The 22,576-nt window shown below is 41.5% G+C and overlaps 1 protein-coding gene across 1 annotated transcript; it reads left to right on the top strand.

The window, feature by feature from the left end:
• Nucleotides 1-1,671: 1,671 nt before the first annotated feature.
• On the top strand, nt 1,672-4,399 carry LOC147639574 (uncharacterized). Its single transcript, XM_086781912.1, has 3 exons — nt 1,672-1,725; nt 3,623-3,984; nt 4,078-4,399. Exons 1-3 carry the CDS (start codon nt 1,672-1,674, stop codon nt 4,397-4,399), a joined length of 738 nt encoding a protein of 245 aa, XP_086638038.1.
• Nucleotides 4,400-22,576: the final 18,177 nt, after the last annotated feature.

Genomic DNA, 22,576 nt, shown 5'->3' on the forward strand with positions numbered 1-22,576 from the left:
ATGAAGGCAAATACACAGTATGCGGTCTCATAGTTGAGAAGATTTATGCATGGCCAAAGTACGAAGCATTGGTAGGCTATCAAGCAAGTTTTTCGCTATTTGTAGGGCACTCAGTATTTTGGATTGTTTTATCCAAAGGGGGGTGAGTTACAGCTGCATGCTTTTAGTGATTCATATTGGGCTGGATGTTATGACACACGAGTGTCCACTAGTGGGTTTTGCTTTTGCCTTAGTGATTCATGTATATCATGGCTCAGCAACAAGAAGCAGCCTACAATGGCCACTTCCAGCTCTGAAGCTGAGTACAGGGCAGCATTTACAGCTACAATTCAGTGTGTGTGGCTCAGATGTCTTATGGCTGATTTGAGTGTTGGATAATCGTATAGTACTAGGATGTCTCACTTCAACTCATGAAGGGGACACTCTCATACTACACCTAAACAAAGCAGTGTGTTCCAAGCACGTCCAGCAGAGCTGGCAACTGCGCATGTGTCATTTCTGAAGTTAGTAATCTATATGCTGAATGAGTACAAGACTCTTGGGCTAGAGTTGCTTGCATCTCAATCTTTAGCAACATTAATCACTGTGGCTAGGTCTTCTTCACCACCATGGGTTACAAAACCATTCTCCTTATCACCAACTCTAAAAATTTGCCAGCAAGAGGTGATGGGCATTGGAGATGTGATTTGGATACTTCACCCTCCACTATGAAGCCCACATACCACTAAATGCACAAAATAAGTTGACTACCCACCATCAAATAGGACTCTACAAGTCCACGTTTGGTTGGTGAAATAGACATTGAGTTCTAGCCTCTAATATTTCACACAAATTATAACAATGATGGTAGATTAAGATGACACAATTTGCAGAGGGGTTAGTACAAAGAAACAACCTCCTAATAAACTACATAAACAATATAATTTGAGATCGATACTTACAAACTGGGCCTCCCATGATTCAACACCCCCTGCTCCAAAACGCACGTTTCCATATCGCTCCATTTGGATCCTTCGTGCCTCCACGTGCTTTAGACTAGGTTCCTCCTTCGCTGACTTCATTGCTTTCTTCCACTCACGCTTGTGAGCGGTGTGGGGAGGGCCCCTTGGTGGTTGACCTCCCTGGAGCCTGGCAAGCTCCGCTAGTGCATGCCTCTTAAGCGAAGATCTTTTATTTGCTAAGTATCGAAACAATATTTGACTTGGCCCATTTATCTGTGAACTGAACATTGGGGGAGTTAGGATACCTAGAGCGAACAACAGCGACGGTCTCATCAGCTAACCTCTTTGGTTGATCTTTGTAGTGAATAAAGCAATCTCTGTAATTGTTAGCAATTACAGAGCGCATGAAGGCCATGATGTCCTTCCCCCGTGCATCCATCAAGATTTCTCCTATCTAAGTGATGTCATAGTAGATCGTACCATCACCCGGAGGCACGTCTTAATCATCTGAATCATTCTCGTCCCCACCACCACCCCTCCCAAAGCATTGTGCCATGCATCCCCCACCGCTCTCCCTGCTACTACGCCTGCTCTACTGTGTCGTGTCGAGCTACTACGCTGGCCACCTGTAGCTGCTAGAGAACCAAGTCTCGACGACACGGGAGTACGCCGACGACTCTGCGAGGCAAAAGGGCCTCCTAACGGCATGGGGGAAGGGACATAGGACGACATGGGAAAAGGGTCTCGGCTATGTAGCCGGTTGGGATGTGCTGACTCCACTGGGGTAATCTCAAAAGGTGTGGGGTTGGGGTGGTTTGGAGTCTGTACTGCCGACTCCTGGGGGGTGTTTAGAGTACCCGTCATGTAGCCGTTTAACTCCACAGGACTGGAAGGGTGCCCCAAAAGGTTATATAAGTCTCGAAAGATGGATTCTCGAGGATCAAGTGAGTTTGAAGCGCTTCCTGGCCACATGATGAATTGGAAAAAAGAAAAAAAGAAGATTACTGATGAACTGAGAAGAGAAAAAGAAGAGAAAAAGATAGAAAAAGAGAGAAGGAAAGAGAGTAGAAAAGGTATGCACAGCGGGGATAAAAGAGAGGAGAAAGGAGAGGAAAAGAGAGGAGAAAAAGAGGGGATAAAAGAGAGAAAAAGATAGGAGAATAGAGGAAAAAAGAGGGGGATAAAAGAGAGAAAAAGAGAGGAGAATAGAGGAAAAGAGAGGAGAAAAAAAGAGAGAAAAAGAGAGGAGAATAGAGGAAAAGAGAGGAGAAAAAAAGAGAGAAAAAGAGAGGAGATAAGAGAGAAAAAGAGAGACGAAAAGATAAGGAAAGAGAGGATAAAAGAGAGGAAAATATAGAAAGCAATCTATTTTTTCAATCATGATTCTCCTTTCCATCATTAATGCAATCCCCTTCTTCAATCATGCAATCCTTTTCTATCATTCAAGCAATCCCTTTCTTCATTCATGCAATCACTTATTTCCATGAAAGGAGAGGAAAAGAGAGGAGAAAAAGAGAGAAAAAGTGGGGATAAAAGAGAGGAGAAAGGAGAGGAAAAGAGAGGAGAAAGAGAAAAAAAAAGAAGTAGAAAAAATAGCGTCTATCTGCGTGTTTAATAGCGCGTCTATAGACGCGGCTACCTGTTTCCAACACAGAGTAGACGCGTCTATAGACACGCTTTTAGATGCGCTTTTAGACACGTCTATAGACACGCTTTTAGATGCGCTTTTAGACGCTTTCTCAGATGCGTCTATAGACGCGTTCTGACAGACATACTATTCAAAAAGACGAAAAGGACATGCGTTGCGCCCGACGTGCCCGACACAAAAACACAGTTGTTGTACAAAAACATTTATTTCAAAGAGAGCAAAGGACAAATCAAACGAGAGCAACTTTCAAAGAAGATCAAAAAAGAAGATCAACCCTAAAGAGACTTACCTTGGATAGAGGTATGGAAGCTTCTTGTCCTTCTTCAAAACTGTTTCTCTTTCTTCTCTTCCTTGTTCACCCTTTGCTTCTCTTTCTTCTCTTCCTTGTTCACCCTCTTCTCTTGTGTGCTTGGAGATGATTGTGTAAGCATGGAGATAAGTGTGGATGCTTGAAGATAAGTGTGGATGCTAGGCTGTGGATCTGTTAATAGCAAAGCAAGCCCGTTAAAAGTATGTGAAGAAAAGCAAGCGTGCTAAAAGTAGGTTTGAAAATGAAAATCGCGTCTACTATCGCGTCTAAAGGTGCGTCTAATGTTGCATCTACTATCGCGTCTAAAATCACGTGTAAATGCATGTTTACAGTAGTTTAGACGTGCCTATAGATGCGTACCACAAAGAACAGACGCGGTTTTAGACGCGCCACAGAGTTTTTAGATTAAATATTTAATACAAGAGTAATTTTTTTGGGTTGTTTATTTGTAGGATGTCTTCATCTTCAACAAGTAGCTCTAGTGAGGATTAATCCCTCCGTATCCACCATCGCGAAATGTGGTTGGAGCAAAAAATCAAATGTATGTGTGATCAATGTCGAGGAAACATGTATCGTGCACGCAAGATTACACTCAATCACATCTCAAAGTATGGAGAATGGGATGCGACCGTAAACATGGTAAGTGTTAAAGAGTTAAGGTTGATTGAGATACCTATGGGTGTTCATATGTTTGAGTTATGATCTCGTTTTAATTTGATACAGGATGCAGTGCCACACCCGCATATGTTGCCCTATGCTCGTCGTGAGGAGGCAAAGCGTCAGCGATATGAGGTGGGATCTTCAGGAGGGATCGTTACGAATGCATGGAGTGATGGTGATAGTAGCCCTCCGCCATTACCTCATGAAGCCATGGAGGAGGAGGTGTTTGATGATATGGTGCGGGATTTATATGTCCATGAATCCAAAGGAAGGGATGATAGCATGGAGCAGGACAATGTTTTTACTGCAGCATCGACTCCACTATTTGAGGGGTGCACATTCTCTGTTCTACGTGCCTCCCTTGAGTTACTAAACTTGCAAACCATCTATGGATGGAGCAATGCAAGTTTGAATGCATTACTCAAGTAAGCTTTAAAGTCTATTTTGCAAACATGGTGAATTATGCTAGTGGGTCAATTACTCGAATGCTTTTCCTCATTTATGGTCTTCACATGCAGGCTATTGTGTAAAATGCTTCCAAGGGAGAATAAATTACTGACCTCAAGAGATATGGCAAGGCAGCATGTGACCTCTCTTGGAGGATTAGATTACAAGCGCATCCATGCATGCGTCAACGATTGTGTTTTGTTTCGTGGACTACATAAGGATGCAAGAGAGTGTCCTACTTGTGGAGAGGCAAGATATAGAGCAGATCTCAAAACTTTGGATGTGCCTCGTAAGGTTCTGTGTCATTTTTCCATAATCCCTCGCATCCAACATATGTTCAAGTGCAAATCCATTGCAGAGCTCATGTCATGGCATTCCTCCCATCTCCGATAGCAAGTGTGGAGAGCTCCCGTAGACACTCTTGCGTGGAAGCATATTGAAGACACATGGCCAAGCTTCAAGGAAGAACCTAGGAGCTTGAGACTTGGATTGGGTATGGACGGTGTGAACCCATTTGGTCTCAAAAGCACCTCTTACAGTGTATGGCCAGTGATATTGGTGAATTATAATCTTCCACCCTCTAATGGCGATTAAGAAAGGACATGTTATGTTATCCCTTCTAATTCCAGGGAAACATAAAGTCAAAAATCCTGATGTTTATTTGGAGCCTTTGATTGACGAGCTAGAGATACTTTGGAGAGGTATCGAGGTGCATGATGTGAGCAGGCCTCCCTCGTCACACGAGACTTCAACTGTAAAGCAATCTTGATGTGGACGATGCATGACTTCCCAGGCTATGGCGAGTGTTCACGTAAGCATTGCACTTCTAATTATGAGTAGGCAAAGGATGTGGCACCCTAAACCCACCTTCAACTCTTAATTGCATCTATTGTTCAGGTCTCACTACATCGGGTTACCATGCATGTCCTGTTTGTGGTCCTTCGCTTGTTGCCTCACGGGCAGATGCATGGAATCATCTATGAGAATCACCATCGATTTCTCCCACCTGATCATCCTAGATATGTTGCCCCTTGGAATGAAGTCCTCCCACAATCACTCACAACGGGAGATTGGATGAGAATTTGGGATGGTTCCATGACTCCTCCACCACTTGGCATGAGCCGATAAGGGTTTGTAACTATTGTGTGCTATATTGGCAAGAAATAAAGATTACCCGCTAACACCAGCTTTTGTTTAGATACTCCATCTTTTATCGTTTACCATATTGATCCCACCTCAAGATCAATCACCTGCTTAATCCCATGCATATCTTCAAGAATGTGGCATCTACCATTTGGGAACATTTGAATGGGACACGAGATTTCGTAGGCATAAGGGAGGATCTACATACCAGAGGGAGGATGCGTGAAGCTTGGCCACAAGAGAGACCAAATGGGCGTGTTTTTTTACCTCGTGCACCGTGGAGGTTATCAAAGCTAGAGATGGTCGCGACGGTGAAGCGTGCTATTACTACAATTCGTACTCCCACTAGATGCATGAGGTGTTTGAAGGGCGCCTTTACAAAGAGCAAGAAAAGAGGTGTAGAGCAATTATATGGCTTGAAATCTCATGATTGGCACAAGATGCTCCAAGTAAGTATTTTATGTGCATAATATCTTTTTCCTTTCAAATTTGTGTGAATTAGAAGCAACTAATCAACCATTCCTCGTGTGTTTAGTTCATACTACCTACTAGCATTTATCGTAGTGCATCGAAGGACATGTAAGATTGTATTTACAAGATGGGCGAGCTTGTGAGGTACTTTACATGATACAAAATGTGATGCGTATCAATGCTCCATGCAAGGTGTTCATATTGCTAATATGGTGTACTTTTTCATTTCTAGGTATGTGTGCTCAAAGGAAATAGATCCCACCACGCTTGAGAATGCTCGAGTTATGTCAGTGGAGGTGGTTTGTTTAGTGGAGGAGACATTTCCACATTCTATTCTCACAAGCCAACTACATCTCATAGTGCATTTGGTGGATGAGATTGCTATATGCGGTACTATACATACACGATGGTTGTTCTTCCTCGAGTGCTTCATGAAGACCTTGAAGGTTTTCGTGAGACAAAATATAAGACCCGAAGTTAGCATGGCCGAGGGTTGGTTAATACAAGAGTCACTTGTATATATTTCTGAGTTTCTTGTTGATGTGGATAGCTCTCTCCCACGACTATGGAGAGATGATGAAGACCTAAGGATGACCTCTATTGTGCCTCAAGGGAAAGGACACAACAAAGTAATAGACACGGAGTTGCTTAATAATATCAACCTCTATTGCGTGCTTAATAGTGATGTGATGGGTGACAAGATACGAGGATGCGAAGGCAAGAAGACAAGAAGAAAGGGCCCTCTTTAGTACACATCACGGATCTCTGTGCCATACCCTCAGTATCTAAGAGCACTTCCAAAGGATATTCATGTGGATGGCTACTTGACGAAATGGAGAAAGCAGAGAAAGATGAGGGGATGCATATCACAATGGAAGAATGGGAGTATGCTAGGGGATGTATGAGCAAGATCGGTATATAGAATGTTATGCATAAGTTAGGAGCTTTCAATAATTTAGATTGCTTATTTAATTGATTTTATCTTGGTGTAGTGCACTATGTTCAATGCTATATGGTGTTAGGGCAAGCATTTTCGAACACAACGGATTAATGATAAGAGAAACACACAAGATTGCGGCATCATTGCTAGCTTTGAGGGAGCCAATGGAGCCATGGATGATTATTGTGGCATAATCCAAGATATTATTAAGCTTGACTTTTGACGCTTCTAAGTTCTTTCACGGCTATTAGACGCTCTGTTAGACGCGCCCGTAATTTCTCTATTCAAGCAACGCCTATAGACACGCCCACTATTTTGTGCGTCTATAGTTGCTTTGTGTTGCTCTCGAAGCATGAAATCTCAAATGTTGTTCTTACTACACAATTTAGCTCAAGTAACTTTCATATCATGTTTTGTGGCCTATTATGGGTTGTGCTCTTGAGTGGTGAAGAGCTGACAACTGCATAGGTGCCATTTCTCAAGTATAGTATTCTATATGCTGAATGAGTTCGAGACTCTTGGGCTAGAGTTGCTTGCATCTAAATCTTTAGCAACACCAATCATTGTGGCTAGGTAACCTTGTCACCACCATGGGTTACAAAACCATTCCTCTTATCACAACCTCTAAAAATTTTCCTGCAAGATGTGGGGATGTGATTTGGATACTCCACCCTCCACCATGAAGCCCATATATCACTAAATGTACAAAATCAGTTGACTACCCATGTAAACAGGACTCTTGTCTCATAATGCATTTATGTCTTATGCCTCGAGAGTCGACAAAAATAGCACTATAAAGAGAATTGTCTCAACAACATGGTTGGTTCCTAACTTCAAGTTCAATGTCTCACTTCAACTCGTGAAGGGGACACTCTCATACTACACCTAAACAAAGCAGTGTGTTCCAAGCACATCCACACAAACTCTAGCCTTTGATTATCTCCATCTTAATCTTAATGGGCAAAGGCAAGTTCACCTAGGAGGTTGCATGGACCTTCGGAGTCCTTGTTAAAAGAGATATCATATTTGAGAGCCTAAATTTAAGACTCTACTCCAAAAACGTATATAATTTAAGACTTTACTCTAAAAATGTATACAATTTATTAAAAGTTACACACACAAGGAATGAGAAGGAGAAACCAGATGCAAGCACTTGAGGGAAAAATAAAGAGGTTTAAAAGAACACAACACTCTAATAAGGTATAGGGAGAAACATAGGAAGGGTATGCTGATACACATGGCAAAAGAGGGCATGAAAAACAACGACGAGGAAAGGCAAGTAGGTATAGGTGCAAACAAGTGTGTGGGTAAGAAGACTAAAATTTTGTGAAGCTCTTATGTGTTCAATCTTACTTTCAAGAAATTAAGAAGGTAGAAAATTAGCTTTTAAAAAATCCTTAGCCTTAACAAAACTATTCTATAGGTTACACATTTTCCACAACAAGTGCACATGTGATAATTTTTTCATCCCTTTAATCTTCCCTCTTTATACGTCTTGTTGAAAACCAGTTGAATGAATACAGGAGTAGCTTTAGACCACAATTAGCAGAAAGCACCGATGAGATCTTTAGGTAGCCCCAAATAATCACTACAACAGAATGATAGTGTAGTAGCAATAATAGGAGCGCTTTATAACTAGAAGTGTACGAAGATATTGGGCCTATATCATTGCTAAAAACGCTGCTATTTTCATTGCATGGGATCACTTGTCATCAGCAACAAAAATTCACTGCACATCAACAATAACAACAACGATATTTCATTGTTCAATAGCAAAATCTCGCTGTTGTTTTTGCTACTGATGTGAGCAACGATAGAACTGCCTCGAAAAAATAAGCTGGGGAAGACTGGGGAGTTTGCATAGGACTCCCCAGTCTGCTTTAGCTATTTTTGAATTAAAACAGAGTCACAATATTTTAATACAAACATAAACTTGAAAAAGATAGAAACTAAGAAGAATGCAAGTGAGCCTATGCATAGAACCTATGCATAGAGTCTACGCATGAATCTCTATGCATAGAGCCTATGTGTAGAGCCTACGCATAGAGTCATATGCATAAAGCTCATGCATAGAGCCTTATGCACAAAGCTCTACATATAGAGCATGCACATAGAACTCTATGCATAGAGGTAAACCTTAGCTAAACCTACACCCAGCACCCAAGGGTGCAATAAAGGTAGAACTTGAATAAGCAATTAAATAAAAAAGAGAGCTTACCTCTTTTTTGTTAAGACGAAGGAAAGGATTAGTGCAAGAGTTATAAAATAAAAGATTAAACAAAGTAATTAGTAGATTAAACATAAGCTTTATGCAAGCCTATGCATAGAGCTTGCAAGAAGCCTATGCATAAAGCTTGCATAAATATGCATAAAACTCTATGCAGAGAGCTTGCAAGCCTATGCAAGCTTTATGCATAAAGCCTATGCATAGATTAAACAAGCCTATGCATAAAGCTTGTAAGATCTATACATAAAGCCTATCCATAGAGCTTGCAAGCCTGTGTATAATCCTTTATGCGCATAGGCTTTAACCCGGCACCCAAGTGTGCAATAAAGTAAGATAAAACCATAAACAATTAAAACTAGTAAGATAAAACCATAAACTAAGATCTATACTTTTACCAGTAACACTCTATTCTCTACTCTGTGTTAATTTTCATACACTTTACAGGTGATTTAGTCAGTTGGAAGCCATCCAAGGTTGCATTTAGTGAATACTTATTAGTACTTGTAGTGTGTTGAAAGATTTTGCATTTGGTAGAAAGTTATGGCTAGCAATAATGATGTATTCAATATGTTGTCTGCAGAGGACAAACTTGATGGGACTAACTACCCATTGTGGTCCTATATGATGAGGCATGTATTGGTTGCTAAAGGCCTTTGGAATGTGGTTAGTGTTAGTGAAACTCGTCTTATTTCACAACTACTAGTGCAACTAGGTGCTGCAGGTACATCTGAAGTAGAATTTGATACAGATGTGGTTCCTCTACATGCACCACCAGTAACTCCCAATGCTACTCAAACAAAATGGGATGGAAGAGATGCACAGGCACATGCATTGCTTGCACTTTCTATGAAGCGAAGCATTATTCCTCATATTCGGTCATGTAAGACTTCAAAACAGGCATGGGATCTACTTGCTGCTTTATATCAGGTGTGCAATGACGCACGTGTTGTATATATGTGCAAACAGTTGGAGTCTGAGCACATGAATGAGAGAGACTCAATAGACAGCTTCTTGACCAAGATCAAAGATACTAAGGAGTAGCTTGCTAGTGTGGATGAGATATATCCTGATAGTACATTGGTGCCCACAATTCTCAATGCATTGCCGGATTCTTATTAGAGTTTTGCCTCTACCCTTAGACTCATGATGAAGGGAAATCCAAATTTATGCCCTTACATTTGATGAGATGGTTTCAATACTCTTGCAATAAGAGCAATCTAGGCAAAACAGATCTAATATGCGAGTTGGTGACCAAGCTTTTGTTGCCAACAATCAGAAAGGCAAAGGTAAAGCTTCTTCTGCATGGTGGCTATAAGCCAAAGTCAAAATCGTCAATTAAGGATATAGAGAAAGAGGGTGATAAGCCTAAAAAGAAGGGCAAGTGTCACTCTTGCAGGAAACCAGGGCACTACATACACGAGTGCAAGAAAAGGCTAAAGAAGGAGAAAAAGAAAGAATTGGACATGGTTGTGGCTAATGCATCTGTAGCAAGTGCAGAGAAGAAGGAATCTGCTAGTGTTCATGATGTATGCATGTCAGTGGCAAAATTGGATGCTAGTAAGCACATTTACTTCACAAAATCGGATGCTAGTAAGCACATTTACTTCACAAAAAGGTCATCTTTGGAATCTGTCCCAAGTGCAGGAACCATCACATGTGTAAATGGTTCCTCATATCTTGTCAAAGGAGTGTTCCACGGGAACACTCACGGGAACACAGATTATGGAAGGAGGCCGGAAGCAATTAATGCGAGAGCGGGATTGTAGCCATGGGAACATAAAGACGCACATAATTTTTCCATATTTTTGTGCCGAAGTGCAATGTAAATCGTTTTAGGCCAATGTGGGTTCTAAATGAGAGTTCTAAGTGTATTAAGCAGGGCTCACTTATGGGGTTGTCCACCCATGTGTGAAAGAGGCCTAGAGTTAGGGTTAGTGACATCTCTACAAAAGAGATGTTAGCTAAAGAAAAAGTACGTTTTTTGCCATTCTCATAAGCTATTGAGTGAAGCTCTTGAGCTCTCAAGCTATGGCAACTCTCTAACTCTCTCTCTATTGTACTCTAATGAGCATCAAGCTCCAATGAGTATAGCTCCACTTCATTCTCTTAATCTGTTTTAGCATCATTGAAGTAGATTAATCTATGATTAGTTGAATGCTTCTTTCTTTCTCTTGTGTATGCTGCGTGCTTGTAGTGAGTGTGTATGTAGTCTCCATTGATGCAAGCTCTTGCCCACTTCATTGGCAATGAGTTATTCATGGATAGACTCTCTCTATGAGCTTGTGGGTTTGTGAATGTTACATTCTATGCTTGCTTAAGCTTGTGGATTAGTAGATGCATGCTTATGGGTTTGCTGGCAGGAAAGCTAAGATTTAATCAATGTTTGAATGGGATTAAGAGATTGCTATGCATTGCTTGTTTTCTTGATTAATGTAGTGGATTTAAGGGATTGAGAGATTGATTGAGGTGTTGAATGGTTGAATCGTCAAGTGGTGGTTTGTGTATGTGAGCTCTCCCTCATGGGATAAGCCTTCATGCACTAATCGGGTCGAGTCCTCAGATTGACATTGTGTTTCTTAACACATTTGTTGATCGGTAGTACTCTGAGCACTATATTGCATGGTAGAGAGAACCGCTCTACAATGGCGCCGCTGCCGGGGAGCGAGTGCCTACATTAGTTGAGCACCATACACACACTACCACTCCTTGTTAAGCTCCAATCGGTTGCAAAACTGTTGGATAGGAGAGTAGGCTTTGGGACTAATTTTGGTATTTATTTAAGACTAATCTGTTGTTAAATTCTCTTTATTTGTCTTGCAATTTGAGTGCGATTGGCTAGCTACGCTTCTCCCTTGAGGTCAGGACAAGGATTCAACACACGGGAAGGATTGGAGGTAGGCGCTAAACCTGCAAATTTCAATTTGTGTGCGAAAGAGAGAGGCTTGTTTTTGCATTTCGGTCATTCTGTTTGAGGATAATTTTTGCTGTCTGAGGTTAATTTTTACAGTTTCAATTTTGTGCATGTTCGTTTTATTTTCTGTTCTTAGCTTAGTTTAGTTTTCTGCGTGTTTAATTACTATAAGGCACTACTGCCATACACGCGTTCCATACACGCGATAAGTTAGTGCATGTATTTGAATAGTATCAGGCGCGTGTATATTGGCATCTAAATTCGCGTGTATACTAGTTTCAAAAATGCGTGTATAAGCGCGTGTATATACACGCAATTATACATGCATCAATACACGCTTTATTAAGAAAAACTAAATTCTTTTACAAAATTAAAAACTATTTTCTTTAAACCATCTCATAGTACATTACAGTATATAGCATTACACAATCCCACTACATGCATTTACAACAATGAAATATATTCAAAAATAAATCATGAGATAATTAAAAGATAACATATACAATAGAAATGTCATCAATTTAGAACGATACAGTGATGGATTAGTTAGGGTTTGATCTCATCTTCAATAAGATCCATCCTTACCAAATGATCAACATCAATATCCATTTGATCAATTTGTAAGGCTACGATTAAATTTATTCCACTATCGATATTCTGTCCATTGATAATGGTGTCGATGTCCTGATCATCCTCATCAACATCACCATCATCTTCAATGGTAGGTTCATTCTCATAATCATGAGAAATGGCATGCTCATCCTCATTATCATGATCATCTCTTATTTCTTGATCATCGATCACAACATCTTCATTGGCATGCTCGACATTATCTTCATTGCGGCTTGTTACATCCTCCATATGCTCCATATCAGTGAATGTATTATATATCACTTTGAAACGTGGTGCAATAGGGATGACGTACCACCATTTAATGTCATGCACCATTGGCAGATAGATAACCTACTCAAATACACATACTGCAGTAATTAATTAGCATATCAAAAGTCAAGGGGTACGCGAGCTTAGATATATATGTATATGAAACACATTAGTAAAAAAATGCATACCTGCTCACATTGTTGTGGCAATACGAGCCTATCTTTCTTTGTTTGCCAAAACTTTGTAGAGTCAATAGTTACATAGCCACTTGCATGGCGTTTTATCGTTGCATTAGGCCCTTTTTCCACCACGTTCATTTGCCATTTGACATTCAAAACATACACAAAGAAGCGACGAAAGTCAAGCCTAAATATATCTTGGATTGTGCCACAATAATCATCCATTTTTCCATTAGCTCCCTCAAAGCTACTAATGACACCGCAATCTTGTGTATTCCTCTTTTCATCAATTCTTTGTGTTCGAAAATGCTTGCCTTCACACCATATAGCATTGAACATAGTGCAATGTGAATAAATATTAAAAGCAAATCACTTACAACTAATGCAAAACATTAGTTCTATGTACCTTTAACATGCATCCTTGTGGATACTCCCATTCTTTCGCCGTGATATGCAGCCCCTCATTGTCTCTGCTCTCTCCATTTCCTCATGCAACCAATCAACATGGATATCATTCGGAAGTGTTGCTAGATGCTTAGGGTACGCCTTACGAGAGCCATGCTGCCTCCGAAAGAGAGCTCTTTCTGCTTGCCTTTTTGTCTTTGCATCCTCATATCTTGTAACCCGTCTACTCATCACATCACTATTAAGGATGCAAGTGAAATTGAGATCATCAATTAATGTTCTGTCAATTACTTTACTCTGTCCTTTTCCTTGAGGCACAATAGAGGTCATCCTCAAGTCCTCTTCATTGCTCCATAGTCGTGGCAAAGAGCTGTCCACCTGACCAAGAAATTCTGAAATATATACAAGAGACTCTTGTATCAACCAACCCTCGGCCATGCTTCCTTCGGGCCTTGCACTTTGCCTCACAAAGTCTTTTAAGGTCTTCATGAAGCGCTCTAGGAAGAACATCCAACGTGCATGCACAGTGCCACATAAAGCAATTTCGTCCACTAAATGCACAATGAGATGTAGTTGACTTGTGAGAATGGTTCGCGGAAAAGACTCCTCTACCAAATAAACCACCTCCATTGCCATAACACGCGCATCATCCAACGTGGCTGGATCAATTGCTTTGGAACTAACATATCTGAAAAATAAATGAATAGTACGTTATACCTCATGCACGTTCATTTTGCAAGGTATAATGAAGGGTGATCTGACATGGGTTTTACATACCTCACAAGCTCGCCCATCTTATAAATACATTTTTTCAAACTCTTATTTGCACAATGGTCGATGCTAGTAGGTAGTATGGCGCACATAAGAGCACATGTATGTATGGTTTATGGCATTACAAAATTTAATTTCAACGTTCAACACTTGAAAAACACTTACTTGGAGCATCTTGTGCCAATCGTGGGACTTCAACCCATATAGTTGCTCAACGCCTCTTTTCTTAGTGGTTGTAAAGGCTCCCTTCAATGATCTCATGCATCCAGTGGGAGTACACAAAGTGGTGATGGCCTGCTTTACCTGCTTCTCCTCTTTCTTTGATATAATCCATGGTGCAGGCGGAAGACGAACGTACCCACCCTCCTCTCGTGTGGCCAAGCTTGACGCATACGTCCTGCGACCCGCAAGTCCTCCCGTATGCTAACATTGTCTCGTTTACCAATAACATGTTCCCAAATACCAGATCCCACATTCTTGAAGATGTGCATGGGATCAAGAAGATGGTTGATCTTAAGATGGGTCCAATATGGTAGCCAAAAAAAAATGGAGTACCTACACAAGGGATTGCTCTATGTGATCTTCAATCCAATTAGAGACTACACAAAACAAGATTGAAAAACATTACTATACCTGTTCATGCCATCTGGAGGAAGAATATTTGTAGACTCCCAAATACGCTTCCAATCTTTTGCACAAAGTGTTTATGGAGGAATGTTACTCTTACTAGCAACATATTTAGGATGATCTAACGGGAGAAATCGATGATTGATGATTATCGAATATGGTCTTACACAAACCGTCAGCATACTCATGTACTAACGAAGGGCCACAAACAGGACATGCATGTTTACTCGATGTTTTTAAACCTATTAAAATATAAATAAAAGTTAGAATAATAAATTCAATAGTTATAATTAATATAGCCAATAGTATTAGAGTAGGGAGGTAATTAGAATTCTTACCAGAACAATCGCTGTATCCTGGAAAGTCATGCATTGTCCACATCAACACTGCTTTTAAGTCGAAGTTCGAGAGGAGGGAGGCCTACTAATGTCCACCACTGGTACACCTCTCCATAGTTCCTCCAACTCATCAATCAACAGTTCGAGATAAACATCCATATGCTTGACTTTATGTTTCCCTGGAATTAGAAGGGATAACATAAGATGTCCCTTCTTGATCGCCATTGATGGTGGAAGGTTGTAATTCACCAACACAACTGGCCACACGCTGTATGCGGTGCTTTTGAAACCAAATGGATTCACTCCATCCATACCTAGGCCAAGTCTCAAGTTTCTGGGCTCTGTTTTAAAGCTGGGCCACTCATCTTCAATATGCTTCCAAGCAGGAGTGTCTGCGGGAATTCTCCACATGCCATCATTCGATCGATGTGAGGAATGCCATGACATGAGCTTTGCTATGGATTTGCACTTGAACATGTGTTTGATGCGAGGAATTATAGGAAAGTGTCGCAAGACTTTATTACGAGGTACATCAAAACTCTTCACATCTATTCTATACCTTGCTTCACCACAAGTGGGACAATGTCGAGCCTCCTTATGCATCCCACGAAAGTCCTAAACCCTAAACCACTAATTCAAATTTTCAAGTTAGAATGCTTACTTCAATAATGCGTCAAGACTTGCATTGCTCCATCCATAAACTGTTTGTATATTGAGTAGTTCAAGTGAAGCACGTAAAATAGAGAATGTGCACCCTTCAAAAACCGGTGTCGATGAAGCCTTGTAAAGATGCTCTTGTTCCATATCGTCATCGTCCATACCTTTGGGATCATCCCTAAAAAGATACCGCACCATATCATCAAACACTTCCTCTTCCACAACTTCGTGGGGTGCAAGGCTATTGTCATCCCTTTCCCACTCATCTCTGACAATAGATCCCGAAGCTCCAGCATCATCTCGTCGACGCTTTGCGTGCTCTCGCCGCGCATAGGGCACCATGTTAGGGTGTGGTACTGCATCCTGCTTCAGTTAGAGTATATATATTACAACTCCATTAATTTAATTTGGATACCATGAGTCATTTGAATACTATTAATTTACATCTACTCACCTCTAAACCTGTTTCAATTAGAGTATATATATTACAACTCCATTAATTTAATTTGGATACCATGAGTCATTTGAATACTATTAATTTACATCTACTCACCTCTAAACTTGTTTGATTCCATTCTCCATACATGGAGATGTGATTCAAGGTAATTCGACGTGCTCGTACAATGCATCCTTGACATCGATTACACATACACTTTATCCTTTGTCCCAACCACACATCGCGATTACGATGACGCATTGTCTCATCCTCCTCACCAGAACTGCTTGAGGAGGTTGATGACATCCTATGTACAAAAGAGTAAACACAAAATCATAATCAGTTTTTAATGAAAGTATAAAAATCGAGTGTATAAACACGGCTACATCCTGAAAATCGCGCATATCAATGTGGCTACATCCTAAAAATCGCGTGTATCAACGCGGCTATATCCTCAAAATCGCGTGTATAAATGTGGCTACATCCTAAAAATCGCGTGTATAAACGCGGCTACATCCTAAAAATCGCGTGTATAAACGCGGCTGATTTATTATACACGCGAAAATACACGTGCTTTTACACGCGACGACCTGTCCATAACTAAAAATAACCCGCCTTCTCCAAATAAACATTTTCAAACTAAAGATTTGCTCTGCTTCGTCGCCGCCTCTTCCAACAGAGCACTAAACCTAAGTGCAAGGAGCAGACAAGGAGTACACACGGGTGAAGGAAACCAGCCAAAAAGAAGACTCACTTTTTTAGAGGTGAGTCAGTTTGTCCTTTGTCCTGTCTCTTTCCTTCCATTTGTTTATGCTATTGTCTCTTTCCTTTATGCGTTTGTTTCCGTCCTTCTCCTTCTCTGGTTGCCATCTGGTGAACGATTGTGACAGTGGGCGATAGTGAGCTTTTTATAAGGACGATTTGTCGGAGGTCGGTCGCTTTCAAAAAAAACATTTTGCAGGCCGCGTGTAGAAACTCGTGTATGTCTGCATGTATGCTGTCTGCACAGACGTTCATGCGCATATACACGCGTTTTTTGACGGGTGTATACACGCGACTGTGTTTCTTCAAGTTCTTCAGAGAGATGATCCCATCTGCATATGGCTTGCCTTCACAAAATCATGTGCTAGCTTGCATTTGTGCTTTGATGCAATCATGTATATACTTTTATTTTTGCAGATTCTTTATGGATCCAGGTTCTTCATCCGATCCATTTGCATACAACAATTGGCTGATGGAGATGCTAAATCATTTTGGGCGCCATCCTGGTCCAGTTGAGCTTACAGAGTACATGTATGCCCATCCCCCTCCTTCCATGCCTGGTATCTATACCCCGCCCCGACGAGACGGCATGCAGCTTCTCCTCTTCCACGCCCACCGAGGAGACATACCCCGTCCCAGACACACTCACGCACACCCTCCAAGCACTTTCACGTCGTCAGGGCTCACAGCCACCATCACATACTCCCTTCAGAGCCACCGTCACGTCAGGGCTCACAGCCACCGTCACGTAGATAATCCCCCAGTTCTTGACTCCACCTGCAGAGCAGCAGTAGGAAGAGTGGGAGTGGAGAATGCGGCGGGTGCTTTGGTGGGGGAGGTAGTAGGGCACACGGTGAGAGAGGAGATAGAGGGAGAAGAGTTAGAGGAGACAGTGAGGATGAGGAGGATATGAGAGAGGTGGAGGGAGTGATCTGCTATGATGTGACGGATAGGGGCGGGATAGTGATGGATGCGAGGGGGAAAGAGGTAATGGAGTACATGCGTGGGGTAGTATCAAACTTGTATAGAAATTATTTTATTAGATTTAAAGATCAAAATAGCCGATTCGTTGGGGAGGTGATAGATGCTGTACATAGTCGGTACCCCAATCCCCACATGCGACATTCTCGGATGTATGGGGAAGGACGCGAATAAGGGAGATCTCAAGTAATAAAAGATCTCACCTTAAGAAACTCGCGTACGATGATGGGCTAAATGTAGCTGCAGGTGGCTATCCTGCCGAGAAACCTGCCACCACTGCGCACAAACGCGAGTGGAAGGAGGCAAAGAAACGAGCAGAGGGTGGCGTGAAGAGCAAGCAGCATGTGGAGGCACGATGGATCCAGATGGAGACCATTGGATCTTCGCATTTTGGATCTGGCGGCGTCGAGTCATGGGAGGCAGAGTTCGTAAGTATCTTGCCACTTTATTTGATTGTTTACTTAATTCATTGATTCTATGATTGTTTTAATCTTACAAATTGTGTTGATTATGATACAGCGACGGGTTACGGGGAGGAAGCCCACAGCCCACGATACTGGGTATGCTCGTCGGCATAGCAGACGTGACACGTGGGCCGTCTTCTCAGAGCCGAGGGACGTATTACGGACGCGCAGTTTGAGATGGCCATGAGACCATACGATCGACAGGTACTTGAAAACTCTAAACGAATGATTTTGGTTTATTGAATTACATATATATATACTTATATACTATATATTACTTGAACATGCACAAGCTGCTCATGATCCACCCGTCGCACTACTACAGAGGGTGGACGTGAGCACTACTCATCAGACATTCCGACCAATGTGAGCTCATCTGATCATGGAGGGAGCTAACGAGTCATCATTTGGGTCTGAGTAGTACTCAGACTTATAGTATCACATTCCATATTGAGGATGTGGTTGTATATATATTTTTGTAACTGAAGCCATGGGCTACTTCGACATATGGACTCCCTTGTATATATGTGTACACATAAAATTTTGATAGTAAAATTGAATCGTGAATCGATAGTATTGCATTCATGTCTGTCTTGAATCGTGTATTGACAATGTATGCATTCATGTCGTTCTTGTCTTAAATCTTTCTCATGGATAGTCCAATGCACCCAAAAAAAAAAATCCAGAGAGTGTTATTGGGTGCTGGAATCCTGGAACAGCATTCAGGTACCAAATAGCACTCTCTGGATTTTTTTTTTACTCTCTGTTTGCGTGTATAGACGCGTCAACTCTGCAAATAGTCGCGTGTATATACGTGGATAATCTGTGAAATACGCATGTATAGACGCATCAAATCTGTAAAAGTCGCATGTATATACATGGATAATCTGTGAAATACGCATGTATAAGCGCAGCTAAATTGACAAAACGCGTGTATACACCCTCCTATCAGTGCGTTTAAGCGCAGCTAAACTGACAGAACGCGTGTATACGCCCGTGTATCAGCGCGTCTGACTATTCCTATACACGCGCTTTTACATGCATGTCTCTAGCCCGCGATGATACACGCGCTGATACACGGGCCCGTTACTTTTTTTCCACAAGTCATTTTTAGCAGCTAGGAGCACAGGTATGAGCCCGATCCCTTGTAGTGAATTTTGTGCATTTTAGTTCTCTGTTAAACCTGCATTTTAGTTCTCTGTCAAACCTGCACCTGTAGAGAAACTGAAATCTATACACACACATGAAGATTGAACATTTCGAATTTGGTGCAAATCTCACAGCTGCACATGCATTGAGTTCCCTGCACATGTATTGAATTCGTTGTAAATCTCACAGCTGCACACGCATTGAGTTCACTGCACACGCATTGAGTTCACTGCACACGCACTTCAAAAAAGAAAAAAAATAATAATAAAAAAGAAGGCGGTTGTGCGTGAACAGCGCACCGCGCGGAGAGACCCACACACCGCACCATAAAGACCGCCACCGCCGCACCGGGGATAAGGGGGTGCCAAAAAAAATCATTTTCTGTCGCAAAAATTTGGGAGGTTATCTAACTTTTTGAGAGGAGTTAGAAAACACCCATCGTTGAAATTTCGGTCCCGGAACCATTTTCCCATAGTGAGCTCAGTATGGGAAACTGGTAAATTTTAGGCGATTTTTGATCCTGAAAAATACGCTATTTTTTTGGCCTTATGTGTTCGAGGGGGTTCAAAATGGGTTCTGGCAAAGTTTGAGCCAACTTGAAATTTTTTGGATTTTTTTTAAAAAAAATTAAAATTTAAAAAAACCTTAAAATTTGACCTTATGCACTTGCGGTCGGGACATCATATAGACACTGCCATAGGGCCTAGGGCACCTTCTAGAGTACCAACGCAGGAAAGTGGGACCCAATCGGTAGGAAATTTGGCAGATATTGCTGAAACCTTTTCCAAATCCCAATCTGATACCCTTTCCAAGACAACTAGCTCATTGTCTATGGACAATCTAGGGCCGTCAAATAGTCATCCCTTAGCCCCAAATAGGACACCCACAAGATCTTTTAATCCATTTGAAGCCGACACCATGGGGTTACCACTCAATGTGAGACTTCAATATGTCTACACGAATGCTCAAGGAGCTGAGATCTTTAGGGATCCACAACAACAGTATCTCGTTAAGATCGCAGACTTTTTCTCAAAGCTTGATAGAGCACCTCTAGTCAATGACCAGGGTAACATGTACATGGGTGGAGATGGTGTTCGCTACTACGAAGTCACCTATCATCCAGAGAATGTAGACAAATTAGGGGAGCTCTCTAAGTCTAGGTTGGATACAGCTCTACCACGTGGTAGAGCTAGATCAAATGCAATTCTAGCTTCTTGGTTCTTGTCATGTGAAGTAGATCTCTTCTTGGAGTAATTGATTTTGTTGATCCACATAGTACAAAACTAGATCCATGCATTCTAGCTTCACCACATGATAGAGCTAGACTTCAAATTAATTCTAGCTCCACCACATGGTAGAGCTAGACCTTAAAGCATTCTTGCTCTAAAATTTGGTCTAGGTTGAATACAGCTCTACCGCGTGGTAGAGCTAGATCAAATGTAATTCTAGCTCCTTGGTTCTCGTCATGGTCTCTTCTTGGAGTAATTGGTTTTGTTGATTTGCATGGTACACAGCTAGATCAATGCATTCTAGCTCTACCACATGGTAGAGCTAGACCTCAAATGCAATTCTAGATCCACCACATGGTAGAGCTAGACCTCAAAGCATTCTAGCTCTACGATGTGGCCTAGGTAGAATATAGCTCTACCTTGTGGTAGAGCTTGATCAAATGCAATTCTAGCTCCTTGGATCTTGTCATGTGAAGTAGGTCTCTTCTTGGAGTAATTGGTTTTGTTGATGTGTATGGAACACAGCTAGATCGATGCATTCTTGCTCTACCACATGGTAGAGCTAGACCTCAAAGCTTTCTACCTCTATGACTCTAGCTCCACCACATGGTAGAGCTAGACCTGAAATGCAATTCTAGCTTCACCACATGGTAGAGCTAGACCTCAAAGCATTCTATCTCTACAATGTGATTTAGGTAGAATACAGCTTTACCACAGTTACATTCAACCTCAGCGGTTACATTCATTGAAGTCTAGCTCTACCACATGGTAGAGGTAGAAGAATGCAATTCTAGCTCCACCACATGGTAGAGCTGGACCTCAAAGCATTCTAGCTCTACGATGTGGTCTAGGTAGAATACAGCTCTACCACGTGGTAGAGCTAGATCAAATGCAGTTCTAGCTCCTTGGTTATTGTCATGTGAAGTAGGTCTCTTCTTGGAGTAATTGGTTTTGTTGATGTGTATGGAACACAGCTAGATCGATGCATTCTTGCTCTACCACATGGTAGAGCTAGACCTCAAAGCTTTCTACCTCTACGACTCTAGTTCCACCACATGGTAGAGCTAGACCTCAAAGCATTCTATCTCTACAATGTGGTTTAGGTAGAATACAGCTCTACCACAGTTACATTCAACCGTAGCCGGTTACATGCTCTAGCTCCACCACATGGTAGAGCTAGACCTCAAAGCATTCTATCTCTACAATGTGGTTTAGGTAGAATACAGCTCTACCACAGTTACATTCAACCTTAGCCGGTTACATTCATTGAAGTCTAGCTCTACCACATGGTAGAGCTAGAAGAATGCATTCTAGCTCCACCACATGGTAGAGCTAGATTTCAAAGCATTCTGGTCAATACATTTATTAATCTTGCTCTACCACCTGGTAGAGATAATGTCCATTGAAAAACCAACACTAGAATACTTTGAAGTCCAGGCTAGCTAGAATGCATTTATCTAGCTCTACCATGTGGTAGAGCAAGACTAATAAATGGATTGAGAGCTCCAAGATGGAGTAATTGAGATAGAATGCTTTGAGGTCTAGCTTTACCATGTGGTAGAGCTAGAATTGCATTCGAGGTCTAGCTCTACCATGTGGTGGAGCTAGAATCGTAGAGCTGGAAAGCTTTGAGGTCTAGCTCTACCACGGTTACATTCAACCTCAGCCGGTTACATTCATTGAAGTCTAGCTCTACCACATGGTAGAGCTAGAAGAATGCATTCTAGCTCCACCACATGGTAGAGCTGGACCTCAAAGCATTCAGTTCTACGATGTGGTCTAGGTAGAATACAGCTCTACCACGTGGTAGAGCTAGATCAAATGCAATTCTAGCTCCTAAGTTCTTGTCATGTGAAGTAGGTCTCTTCTTGGAGTAATTGGTTTTCTTGATGTGTCTGGAACATAGCTAGATCCATGTATTCTTGCTCTACCACATGGTAGAGCTAGAACTCAAAGCTTTCTACCTCTACGATTCTAGCTCCACCACATGGTAGAGCT

The sequence above is a fragment of the Cibotium barometz genome, chromosome 3 (genome assembly GCF_041138505.1).
Source record: "Cibotium barometz isolate CiBa-2024 chromosome 3, ASM4113850v1, whole genome shotgun sequence".
Taxonomy (NCBI): Eukaryota; Viridiplantae; Streptophyta; class Polypodiopsida; order Cyatheales; family Cibotiaceae; genus Cibotium; species Cibotium barometz.